Source organism: Mastomys coucha, unplaced genomic scaffold (genome assembly GCF_008632895.1).
Source record: "Mastomys coucha isolate ucsf_1 unplaced genomic scaffold, UCSF_Mcou_1 pScaffold15, whole genome shotgun sequence".
Taxonomy (NCBI): Eukaryota; Metazoa; Chordata; class Mammalia; order Rodentia; family Muridae; genus Mastomys; species Mastomys coucha.
Window position 1 is genome coordinate 149,445,270 of NW_022196897.1, and position 12,539 is coordinate 149,457,808.

The 12,539-nt window shown below is 46.4% G+C and overlaps 1 protein-coding gene across 1 annotated transcript; it reads right to left on the reverse strand.

Annotated features, from left to right (window-relative positions):
• Window positions 1-387: 387 nt before the first annotated feature.
• Fitm2 (fat storage inducing transmembrane protein 2) lies at window positions 388-6,803 on the reverse strand. Its single transcript, XM_031372671.1, has 2 exons — window positions 6,527-6,803; window positions 388-4,275 (listed from the first exon to the last, which is right to left on the reverse strand). The coding sequence occupies exons 1-2, from the start codon at window positions 6,775-6,777 to the stop codon at window positions 3,660-3,662; spliced, it is 867 nt and encodes a 288-aa protein (XP_031228531.1). The 5' UTR covers window positions 6,778-6,803; the 3' UTR covers window positions 388-3,659.
• Between the last annotated feature and the right edge of the window lie 5,736 nt (window positions 6,804-12,539).

The following is a 12,539-nucleotide window of genomic DNA, read 5'->3' on the forward strand; positions in this document are numbered from 1 at the left end:
CAAGCCTAAAGGACAAGGCTCAATCCCCAAGGTCCACATGATAGGAGAGAACCAACTCCACAAAGTTGTCATCTGACTTCCACACGTACATTGTGGCACACACGTACAAACACCTGTATTATACACACATGAATAATAATAAAGATTTAACACTAAGGTCAACACGATAGCCCCGTGGCAAAGGCCCTTGCTGCCAAGCATGACCTGAAAGTCCTCTATGGTAGGAGAGAACTGGCTCGTGCAAGTTGTCCTCTGATCTTCACATGTATGCCATGGTGTGCACAAAACACACACACACACACACACACACACACACACAACTTCATTTAAAAGTTAAAATTAAAAAGTTAAATTAAAAGCACACAGAAAGGAAGGAACACACCAAACTCGGGAATGTGGGCTCCATTTCTCAAGTGCCCTTTAATTCGCTTATCTACACATGGACTGTGGGTATGTAACAGTGGCATGAGCCATTCTCTGAATGCAGTCTGGTTCCCAGACAGTGCCGGATGCACATGGAAGCTAGTGAACAAACCTCCATGCAGGGGAGCAAAGGCATGGCATGACTCTAGTCAGATGTCCACCAAGGGACAACAGATACTTTGAAGGATGACATGAGACTTTCCACGGGGAGCCAGGCTCTGAGCGTTTCCTCAAGAGACACTGATTCCTTTACTTTCTCTACAGGAGCCAGAACGCTCTGAGTGCTGTCAAGAGGAAGCTGGGGAGACAGTAACCTATGCAGCACTCGTGCTCAGCATCTTACATGAGATTTCCTTTAAGTGCTAAAAGAATCACCTCCGCTTTACAGACAAGGCCAACAAGGGCTTGCGCACTGGTCAGGTGGTCTGGGAGGGATGCCAACATTCACACCTACACCTCATGGCTGCCCAAGCCCAAACGCTCACCCATGCCATGCTTCCTTCCACAGGAGGGAAGGCATGCTCCTGAGAAGGCAAGGGCTCTGAGGAACTCGGGGTGTAGCCTGCCCAGCATGCACAGAACCCTGGGCTCCACCCCGCCACCCCACCCAGAGCAGAGAGGGAAGAGTATCAAGTATAAGCATGTATGATTTAATCCATCTAAAATGCAGAGAACGCTGAGTGACTGAGAGTTCCCATGTGTTGTCGATATAATGTTAAACCTGGTCAGACCACGTGAGAAAAATACCTGGAGCCCCAGTGTGACAAATGAGCCTCTGGCTAGGTCCTGGGTCTGCCCCTTCTGTTGTGAACATGAAGCTTGAGAGACTTCTCCTGGGGACCAGCCCTACCTTCATCCCCAGGCCCATTCCTACCTGGGGGAGATAGGTGGACACTCCCAGACAGTCAAACATCCTTTTAGTCCACCGTCAGCCCAGCAAAGCATCATGGGACTCCTTACTGCCTGCTTTTCTTCCCCTTTGGTGACAACATCTTACATCTTAAATAGTAATTGGTCAAGTTGACCTGTAGCTCAACAGAATTATAAAATACATATTTTAAATAGATTATTATATTTAAAAAAAAATACTTAGTAGCCAGATGTGATGGCTTTAATCTTAGTATACCTTTAACCCCAGCACTTAGGAAACAGAGGCAGGCAGGTAGATCTCTGTGAATCTGAGACCAGCCTGGTTTACAGAGTGAGTTCCAGACCAACTAGGGCTGCATAGTAAAACCCTGACTCAAAAGATTAAATTAAATTAAAAATTAAAAAAATACTAAAATTCAAAGAAAAAGAAAGAGATTTCTCTTAATTTACTAAGCACTGAACAACCCGAGCCTGAGTCAGGTCGGTCAAGCCGAAGCTTATCAGTTAATTTCATTAGCCAGCTCTGATAGGGAGGGGGCATCAAAGCAGCTTCAAGGGTCATCATCCAAATGCCAGGTCTTAGCTGTGCCAGGCTTAAGGTGATCACCTGGGGGCAGAAAGGGCCTTCTCATCAGATTGGAAGCCTGTCACGTGGGACGAGGATGACAAGACTTCTTACCCTAACAGTCATGGTGGAGGCCACAGGATGACGTGGCTGGAAGCCGGGAAGTGCTAAAGAGAAAGACTTTCACGGCTCTTGAATGCCCCCCACCCACCTCCACCCACACCCACCCCACAGTTGTTCTGTTGGTGAGCTGAAGAAGAGATGCAGAGCCAAGGTCATGGGGCTAAGTAATGTGGATGACTTTGCATGGCGGCCATATGTAATACAGGTGGGGGGCTTTGCATGCCGGCCGCCTTCCTGAATCAGGTTAACATTTTATCTCACTTGTAAATTATCATAATCTCCAAAGGTAAAAATCCCTTAGGCTGTGGCACTTGTCCTATGGTCCTAAGAGGTCCCCAAACCCTATTCTGTCTCTATCACCAGTCAGTGGGTAGGAAAGCCTTAGGACAAATGAGCACTTGACTGAAGTACTCTCTCAGCTTAAAATCCATCAAATAATAAAAGTCTGCTTCTCAGGGCTATTCTTCCTTCCTTTCTCTCTTTCTTTTTTTGTTTTTTTTTGTTTTGTTTTGTTTTGTTTTTGAGTCAGGATCTCACAATGGGGCCCTGGCAGGGTAACCTCAAACTCACAGAGATCTACCTGCCTCTGCCTTCCCGGTGCTGGGATTAAAGGCATTCAGCACCATGCCTCCCTGGCTCCAGTTATATTCCTAAGAGAGGGAACAATCCTATGAAGTAGGGTTTCATACAATAAGCCAAGAATTTGGTTTATATAAAAAGTTAGTGTTCTAAAAAACAAAAACTCCTCAAAACAATTTTCACATGCCAAGGTGTGGTATTATATAGCTTTGCCAACAAAGAACAAATGGAGTAGTAATGATTAAAACCATAGAGCAGTCACTCAGGGGAGAAGGGAGAAAATGGGGTTCTCTGTTACTACTCCAAAACCCAACACATAACAATACACAGTGTGGACAGAGGGGGAAAAAAAACAAAAACAAAAACCATCCAAGTGCTGGGCAGTGGTGGAGCACGCCTTTAACCCAGCAGAGGCAGGCAGATCTCTGAGTTTGAGGCCAGCCTGGTCTACAGAACGAGTTGCAGAACACGCAGGGCTACACAGAGAAACAAAACAGCAGCAACAACAATCATTCAGGCACTGCAGGGTCACGGGCCCCTGTTGGGAATCACAGCCCGGTGCAACATTAACATCCTCCAGAGGTCATGGATGCTACATAGAGGACATGGACGCTACAGCCAGGGAGTGTCCTTTAGGCATTGGGGTATTTAACAAAGAACCTGCCAGAGACAAAGGCTTATTCTCAGAGTCGGCCATGGAGGAACGCTGTTAAGTGAACAGCGTTACTGTGGCCACTAAACTCTAAAGCGAACCAGAGCCAGGGAGGCCACAGCAGAGAGTCCTGAAGCCCTGGTTTTCCCTTGACCCACCGATGAGGCTGTCTGCTATCCCTCTGCTGAGCTTAGCTTTCCCTCTGGGAACAGATTAAGGTCACATCTTGTTAGAGATGAGAAGAATTTGAAAGGAAGAGCGCTGCTGGCAACACCGTGGCACCGCCAGCAGAGCCTGAGGACTAAGCTTGTTCCTCAGCCGTCTCCCGCTCCAAAGGTACCTAGGTAGGGTCCTCCCTGAAATGGGAGGGATAATTCAGCCAGTCACTGGACAAAGTAGGTGGGAACCCTATTAACCATTGTCCTCCTGTCCCTATGTCCTTCTCTTTCATTTCTTGTAAGTATCTTGCTTCAAAGTCAAACTAGAGCTCTGGGGAGGAAGTCCCGGAGAGAAAGACTTCAGATACCAATACCCATATGTCCCGTACCAGCCCAACAAACCGAACATGGTGCCGAACACTTTCTGGGTCAAGTCGTGGAAATAAATGGCCGTGCACAGAAACATCCACACCCAGATGAAGGTCAGGAAGCCCAGGGCGACAACCAGGGTGGTGATGGCAGCGTGCAGGTGGTGGCTGCGATCCGTCTTCACGTCCTGCAGCACGGCCATCTCCTCCACGATCATGAGCGCACAGAAGGTCAGTAGGAAGGAGTGGCCGGAGATGTCAAAGCCATGCCAGAAGCCCCCTTCTCGGTGGCACTGCTGCTTGCTGCGATGCTCCTGTCTGATGCCCTCCAGGGCCGGGGACTGGTAACAGTTGCCTGTGTAGTGCTCAATGTTGGAGAAGAGGGCTGTGCAGATATACCAGATGGCTGTGCCCACGAGGAGGGTGCTCAACCGCCGCAGGACCAGGCTGGTCTTGCCCGTCAGGTGGTAGTTGGTGAGGGCAATGAAAGGCAGGAGGAGACAGACTGTCCAGGCCCAGGCCAATTTAACAAAATACCTGACAGAGGGAGAAAGCGCAGGTGAAAAACAGACTTGGTAGAAAGGAAACAGTGTTGTCATGCTCCCAAGGGAAGTTATTTAAAACCCATCGACGCTGGCCATCCCAACAGCTACACCCTTTTATTCCTTAATACATGCTTACACATCCTTTATTCCCTAAGTACTGACACTAGTTAATCCATAACTCTGTAAGGTGACACTGAGCCATATAGATATATAGCATTGAGCCAAAGTGGAGGTCATAGTGGTAGATTGAGGTTCAAATCCAGGGCCTGAAATTTTCCAGTTAGGTTATTTTCTCAGGAAAGCGGTAGCTGAGTGCCTATCAAATGTCGGGTACGTTCACACACATTCACAATCAGCTGAGGAGGAAGGGGTCTCTTTTTTTTTTTTCTAAGTATAGCCCAGGCTGTCTCAAACTGCCTATGTAGTTGAGGATAGTCTCGAACTCTGGACCTTCCTGCTTCCACCTCTTAAGTAGTGCCATTATAGGTACCACACCCAGTTCTATGTGAGTTCAACTGAGTTGTATGGACGGCCTTCATATGACCCATTTTACAGATAGCTCAGAAAACTGAACTTTGCCAAGGCCACATACACAACAGCAAACAGATTGAGCCACTTTACACAGCCTCAAAGTCCATATCTTTTCTACCACACTAGTGTTCTTTTCTACAAAGCTGGTAAGTCTTATAAGAAAGAGCTTTACAGGCTGGAGAGATGGCTCAGCGGGTAAGAGCACCGACTGCTCTTCCGGAGGTCCTGGAATCACATGGTGGCTCAACACCATCTGTAATGAGATCTGATGCCCTCTTCTGGTGTGTATGAAGACAGCTATAGTATACTCATATACATAAAATAAATAAATTAATCTTTAAAGAAAGAAAGAAAGGAAAGAAGGAAGGAGGGAAGGAAGAAAGAAAGGGAGAGAGAAAGAGAGAGAGAAAGGAAGGAAGAAAGGGCTTTACTTCAAGCTACAAGACCAGGGTTTGAATCCTGACTCTGACTCTTATTTATCTTCAGGCCTCAGTTCCCTCAGCTAGAAAAGGCGTTCTTAAAATCTCTTCCAGATTCAATGAGTCAGTGCCAGTTCCCTCCTATTAATCAGCATCATATCTTGGAACAAAACATTAGAATCCATGGCTACCCCTAAACAACAGAAATTGGTGTGCCAGGCTGCTGGGCTCCTGGTTCATTAGGCCAGATAAAGCAACATCGGCCATGTCTGCCTCTGTGCTCATGAGAGCTGGCTGACCTGGAGATCTGGGCAGAACACACACAAAAGAGATCTGGAAGAACTGCCTCCCTTACTCTCTATTCTTAGATCAGCCACTACAAGTGGGTAAGGATGAAGGTGGGCCAAGGTCAGGATGCTTCTTCCCCAGGTTCCAGTAGTTTCTCAGACACCACCAATGAGCCCATCACTAAAACATTCACGGGCTTGACAGGGAAAGCCTTGTTAAAGCCAAGCTCTGCCAGAAACCCGACCCAGCTGCCCAAAAGAGAAAACCCGGTTTGAAGTAGATTAACAAGAGAGAGGCAGATTCTCCGCAACCTGGAGACACTAGTCCGAAGCATTAAGTTCACCTGGAAGGAGAAATTTCATCTTCCAGACTCCCCGTATTGCTCCAACGAAGTGTTGTGCAATAATTTGCCATGTAAGTGTTTTTAAAGGACTAGGGAAGAAGTTAAGTGGAGATAGAGAGACGTCCCAGCAAGGTCGGCTGGGGTTGTTTTCCTGGGTAACTGCCATGCACTTTAGAGTATTGAGAAAGTCCAAGGAGATCCAGGAGAAAGGTCACCAGCACGAAAGGCTTCACGCTTCTACCAACATAGGGCCGGGAGGGCAAAAGCTCTCAGGGTGGTGGGTGGCTCTAGAGGTGGTCTTTAAGACAACGATGGGTTTTTTTTTTTTGCCACAGTCGTTAGGAGAGGGGTGTCTGACTAGCCGGGGCAGGAGGAAGGTGGCCTCTCCCCAAACAGGACAGGGGCGAGCGCCTAACTCTGAGGCTGTGGGAACAGCCGCTCCAGTGTACCCACTGTCACTTATAACCCACCCGTCACCAACTCGATCCTCCTATCGGAATGCTCAAATACTAGGCGCGAGTGTCACTCGCTTTCCCAGGGTCCCAGAGTCGCGACACGCGCGTGGACGCGGCTGTCAACACGGGGCTCCCTCCAGATGACTCGCCCACTCCAGCATCCAACCGGCTTCTTGGGGCGCGGGGGCCGGAGCCTGATGCACTCACACGTTGAGGACGTTGCGCTTGTTGCTTAGGTAGCAATCGGGCAGCGGAGACAGCTCCTTGAGGACCGAGCCCACCAGCATGGCGGCCACCAGCACCCAGGGCAGGTGGCGCCGCACCGCCGCCCTCACCAGTGTCCCGCGGAGAAACCACGCACAGCGCTCCAGGTGCTCCATGCCGGTCCTTCTCGGCCACCGTCCGCCTCCCGGCGCCTTCTCGGCCACCGTCTCGCCCTTCGCCCGAGCTGGTACCATCACATCCTTCTGGGCGCATGCGCGCGTCCAGCAGGCTCCGCCTCCCCTAAGGGGGCGCGTGTCCCTCTAGTGGCCATGAGGGCTCTCTGCAGAGCGCAGGTCTGCGTCTACCTGCGCCGCTTCTCCGAGTCGCACCCCCGAGCTACACGCTGAGAGCACTGCAGGGCTGCGCAGGGTTGTGCTTTCCCTGGGCAAGCTGCTCCCCTCACGTTTATGGGATTCTCGCTTTCTTTATCTGCAAAATACAAACAAGAGACCCGCCTTTCTTAAGAGCTAGTTTGGGAATTCCTTATATTGGTTCAGATACAGGTTCATTTTCAGATGAAATTTCATTGGAAAGCAATTAAATTTAAATCATATTTACTTTTGTTTTGTTTTGTTTTTGAAGACAAGGTTTCTCCGAGTAGTCCTGGCTGACTTGGAACTCTCTCTGTAACCAGGGTGGCCTCGAATTCAGAGATCCCCTAAACTTTGTCTCCAGAGTACTGAGATTAAAGTCATGTGCCACCATGCCCAGTACTTCTTTGTTTTTTGAGACAGATAAGGGCCCATGTTCCCAAGCCAAATAGCCTGGGTTCAATCCTTGGGATCCACGTTGTGGAAGGCAACTTCCATAAGTTGTTCACACACGCTCTCACACACACACACACACAATAAATACATGAAAACAGATAGATAGATAGATAGATAGATAGATAGATAGATAGATAGATAGGTAGGTAGGTAGGTAGGTAGGTAGGTAGGTAGTAGGTAGGTAGATAGATAGATAGATAGATAGATAGATAGATAAATGTAAGAATGAAATAGCTGTGTTGTTGACTGAAAATCTTGGGTGCCTGAGGTTTGTAGAGCTCATATGAGGTACTGGTGACTCAGTCACTCAGTTTTGTCCCTTAGCTAAGCTCCTAGTTCGTGAGGCTAGGTGTCAAACTCAAGGCTTCCCAACCATGAGTTCTGCCTTCACCACTGTATTTTATAAATTAACACTTAAAATCAAGGTTAAAAAACTCAAACCCATCACTTCTTGGTTATTTTTCCATATTTTATTATTATTTATGTTCTTGTTTGTCTATTTTGAAACAGGACCTCACTCTACGGCCCCTGCTGGCCTGGAACTCACTATGTAGAGAGGGCTGGTTTTGGACCTGTGCTGTCTTCCTGTCTCTGCCTCCCTCTTGGGTGCTAGGATTTCAAACATGTGCTATCACAACTGGCTTAGCTATGCTCCTGTGCCTCCCTGCATCTATTGTGGCTCCCCAGTGCACCTCTGTGCTCTCTTCCCCCTTCAGTGATGTCACACAGGAAGCTTGAAACCAGCCACAACAGAAGTGTTTACACTAAGGAAATTGGCAAGCTACAAATCAGGCCTGTATTCTGTCATCGCCTGTCTTTATTGACTATGATTCCATTTGTCAATGTGTGGTTGGACTGAAATCATAGGTGGGCTATAGAAATAAATGTCCAGTAAAAATCAATAACCTTGCAAGCACCAGCGAGTTATATTTACAACAAAGAGTACCATGGGAGCTGGGGCTGTAGCTCAGTTGATAGAATGCTCGACTAGCATGCATGAAGTCCTGGGTTCAATGCCTCACACTGCATAAACTGTGTGTGGCAGTACCTGACTGTAATCCCCACAGCGAACCACATGGTGAGTTCAGGGCAAGCCTGAGATACATGAGACCACTCTTCTAAAAGAACGTGTTGTATATTTCATTGTCTGTAAGTCAAGTACACAGCCCTTTATACTGAGGTTTTTATTTTCAGAAAGCTCTTAATAAATCTATATATGTATATACTTATATCTTTTCTTCAGGGGAGCTCATTATATTACACATTTATCAGCAAACCACTGTTTGCACACACATAGAGTACATATAGAAACACATGCAGCATCTAAACAATTATGTATGTTAATACATGTATAGTTTTAGTACACCTTTATGACAGCTCATGATAGAACATGCTTCTACCATGCGTGAGAGGCTGTGATTTTTTTTGTCCTCAATTGCACAACTCAATTTAATTTTTAAAACATCCTGGTGTGCCCCACCTATAATCTCAGTACTTGGAAGGCGGTCGGGGGAACCTTGCAAATTTGAGGGCAGCCTGGTCTAGATGAAGAATTCCATGGCTACAAGGACCTATGTTCCATAACTAGTACAAACAAACAAACAAACAAACAAGCAAACAAAAGCTTGTCGTGACTCACTGCTTATTTTACAATAGTACACGAGAAGCATTGAAGTTGAAATGTGAAGATATTTACCATGCAATGCCCTTGCCTTTCCCACCAGAAGGGGACAGAAGACTACAAGCAGGTGATGGAGAGAAGGCTCAGGGGGTAAAGAGCTCACCACGCGAGCATCGGGACTTCCGAGTAGACCACCAGCACCTACAGAAACACCCAGGCACAGTGGTGTGCCTGTGTAATTCCAGCACCAGAGACACAGAGACAGGAGGGTCCCTGGGGTTTGCTAGCAGTGATCCTAGAGGAATTGGTGAACTCCAGGGTCAGCAAGAGACCCCGCCTCAAAAACAAGGTGAAGAACAACTGAGCAAGATATCTAACATTAACTCATTGACCTCTCTCCTCTCTCTCTCTCTCTCTCTCTCTCTCTCTCTCTCTCTCTCTCACACACACACACACACACACACACACACACACACACACAGGGGCAGGGGAGAGAGAGAGAGAGAGAGAGAGAGCATGCCAGGGACCTCAGCAGTACCACCCTGCTGTTGATTTTCAACCTTTGTCTTTTATATATAAATACTTGTTTAGAAACATTGTTTATGTACAAATAAGTGGGAAAATACCCCATCTTCACATATGGGAAGAGTTAATGGTGTTGAAATGTGCACACTATTTAAAACAGCCTACAGACTCGAAGCAATTCCTATCAGAACTTTAGTGTCATATTTCAGAGAAGTAGGAAACTTAATCCTAAAATTTCTTATGTATATGTTACCACTATGAACATCTGCACATCCCGTGTGTACTGGCTGGCTTTGTATGCCAACTTGACACAGGCTGGAGTTATCACAGAGAAGGGAGCTTCAGTTGGGGAAATGCCTCCATGAGATCCAGCTGTGGGGCATTTTCTCAATTAGTGATCAAGGGGGTAGGGCCCTTTGTGGGTGGTGCCATCCCTGGGCTGGAAGTCTTGGGTTCTATAAGAGAGCAGGCTGAGAAAGCCAGGGGAAGCAAGCCAGTAAGGAACATCTCTCCATGGCCTCTGCATCAACTCCTGCTTTCTGACCTGCTTGAGTTCCAGTCCTGACTTCCTTTGGTGATCAACAGCAATTTGGAAGTAAGCTGAATAAACCTTTTCCTCCTCAACTTGCTTCTTGGTCATGATGTTTGTGCAGGAATAGAAACCCTGACTAAGACACCGTTGTATGCCTGGTACCACCAGTGGCCAGAAGAGGTCATCACATTCCCTGAACTGGAGTTACAGATGGTGTGTGGGTGCTTGGGACCAAACCCATGCCCTCTGGAAGAACAATAAGTGCTCTTATGGCTGAGCCATTTCTCTAGCCCTTTAATTCTAAAATTTCTATGGAGTAATAACAACAAAAATAGCCAAGGCAGGCATGAGCCAAAAGAAGAAAGTTTATTATACCACCTGATTTCAAACTATATTATAAAGCAGTAGTAATCAAACCAGCATGGTACTGCCATAAAAATATATACATTTATCTTCAGAACAGAAATGAGGAGCTGGAATGGATCTCCATTGTCAGAGTGTTTGCCTATCCCTGAGGCACAAAGCCCTGAGTTCCATCTCTAGGCACCACAGAGCCAAATGTGGTAATATGCGCCTGCCTGCAATCATAGTACTTGGAGGTAGAAGCAGGAAGATCAGGGATTCAAGGTCATCTTTGGTTACCTAGTCAGATCAAGGCTCCCCTGGAGTACAGGAGACCCTATATAGAAAGAGTGGGGGGAGAAGAGGGAGAGAGGAGGAAGGAGGGAGGGAGAAAGTGAGGGCAGGCAAGCCAGAGTTCAGCCCAGCATCCAGTTCAGGTACCCAAGGAATGCAGCAAAGGGTAGTGATTGGGGCCAAAAGCATCTGATGACTTTTGGCTATTAACTCTCCTCTTTAACTCTTTGCTACTCTGTGGCCAAAAGCTGCTGATTTCTGGCAATTAGGGCCTGCTGATAACACCAGGGAATTAAGAAAAAAGCTTAATTACTAGGGCTCTTTTCTCTCTGGCTCACGTGCTCTTTGCTGGCTAGGAAAGAGGTTCAGAGTTCATTTGTAAACCAGAGAAAGAAAAAAAGAGAAATGAAGGAAGGAAGGAAGACAGAGACCTGCATACTGGATGAAGCCAAAGAAGGCTACACTGTAATTTTATTGTAGTTCTTAGTTTTTATACTTTCTCATGGTAACTGGTCACATGGTTTCTAATCATTTTTATATTCCGTAAGTTCATAGTAAGTTTAAGGTACTAGTTCATGTCATAGATCAATAAGACTTTCCATGCCTTTCCATTAAGACTCGTACCTGAGTGAAGAGTCATTATCTGTTACGAGCTCCATAAGTTCATTATAAGTTTAAAGCAATAATTTTCATGTCATAAGTTAACATGGTTTTGTCAGGAGACAAATCATCTGCCTTGTCTCTCATTCTGAAGTCTTGTATAGACAGACTAGTTCGTCATTTAATCTGTCTTTACACCTGTAACAAATTGTCCATTCCCAGTTTATGACCTTTAGTTATCAGATAGTAGCCTCATTCCCTACCTAGAAGAACTGTTTTCCTTGATTATAAATAAATCTGTTCCAAGCCTGTTTTCCTTTCCTAGTGCAATTAGCCTGTGATACATGAAGGCTTACAGATCTCTGTTTGCAGCTTTTATTCTACAGGGAAGAGGGGTTGAAATTACTTATATCAATTTAGGAGTTCTGTAAAATCATTATCAGGAATTATGAAATCATCCATTTGTCTACACAGCATTGCTACATGTTCATATTGATCCTGCAGGAGATCTGCCCAATAGAGTGGGCTAGCCTGGGAATCATTAGGCTACATAATCTTGGCAGGAAAGGGATATCAGCAGCAAGAAGCAATCCTGGGATGAAATTTCTTAGGACCCTGCATCTCAGAGCATACCCATTGTAGCCATTCAAAATGGTGGGCTGTCTCCAGAAAACTCTCACTTGCTTGCCACAGCCTTTCCTAGATGGCTTCTAACAAAGAAAAACGCTAGGAGGATCTCTAAGTTTGAGGCTAGCCTGGTCTCCAGAGTCCCAGGACAATCATGGAGAAACCCTGTCTTGAAAACCCAAACCCAAACAAACAAACAAACAAAAGACAAGCCAGTTAACTCTTTGGCAAGAAGTGGGGAGGAACTCACAAGCTCCCACTCCTAACTGAAAACTATCGACAGTTGGCAGCTTCTAGAGGAGGAAGTCGGTTTTCTTTAAGGGTGTGGCTCCTAGTGGGTCAACCACAGTCCAGTGAATGGTCCTGCACTCCTGAGCAGACCAAAAGAACAAAGTGAACTTGATGGGCTATTTTGTTTAAAATGAGGGTATGGGATCGGGAGGGGTGGGAAGGTGGGCAGTACAGGTTGAATATGTTCGAAATACATTGTATGAAAGAATTAATTAAAATGTTATTAGTCTGAAAGAAGAAAATCAAAGAAAGCCCAGAAGTGAATTCACCTGAATAGTACTGGTTATTCATCAAAAAGCATGCCAAGAAGTGGGCATGGTGGCACACACCTCTAGTCCCAGCATTTGGAGGCAAAGG

Bases quoted from the DNA above. Each gene is read 5' to 3' on its own strand.
- Fitm2 (XM_031372671.1), bottom strand. From the start codon at position 6,777: ATGGTACCAGCTCGGGCGAAGGGCGAGACGGTGGCCGAGAAGGCGCCG. The intron at 4,276-6,526 runs GTGAGTGCATCA...TCCCTCTGTCAG, and splicing joins AAGCGCAACGTCCTCAACGT to GTATTTTGTTAAATTGGCCT.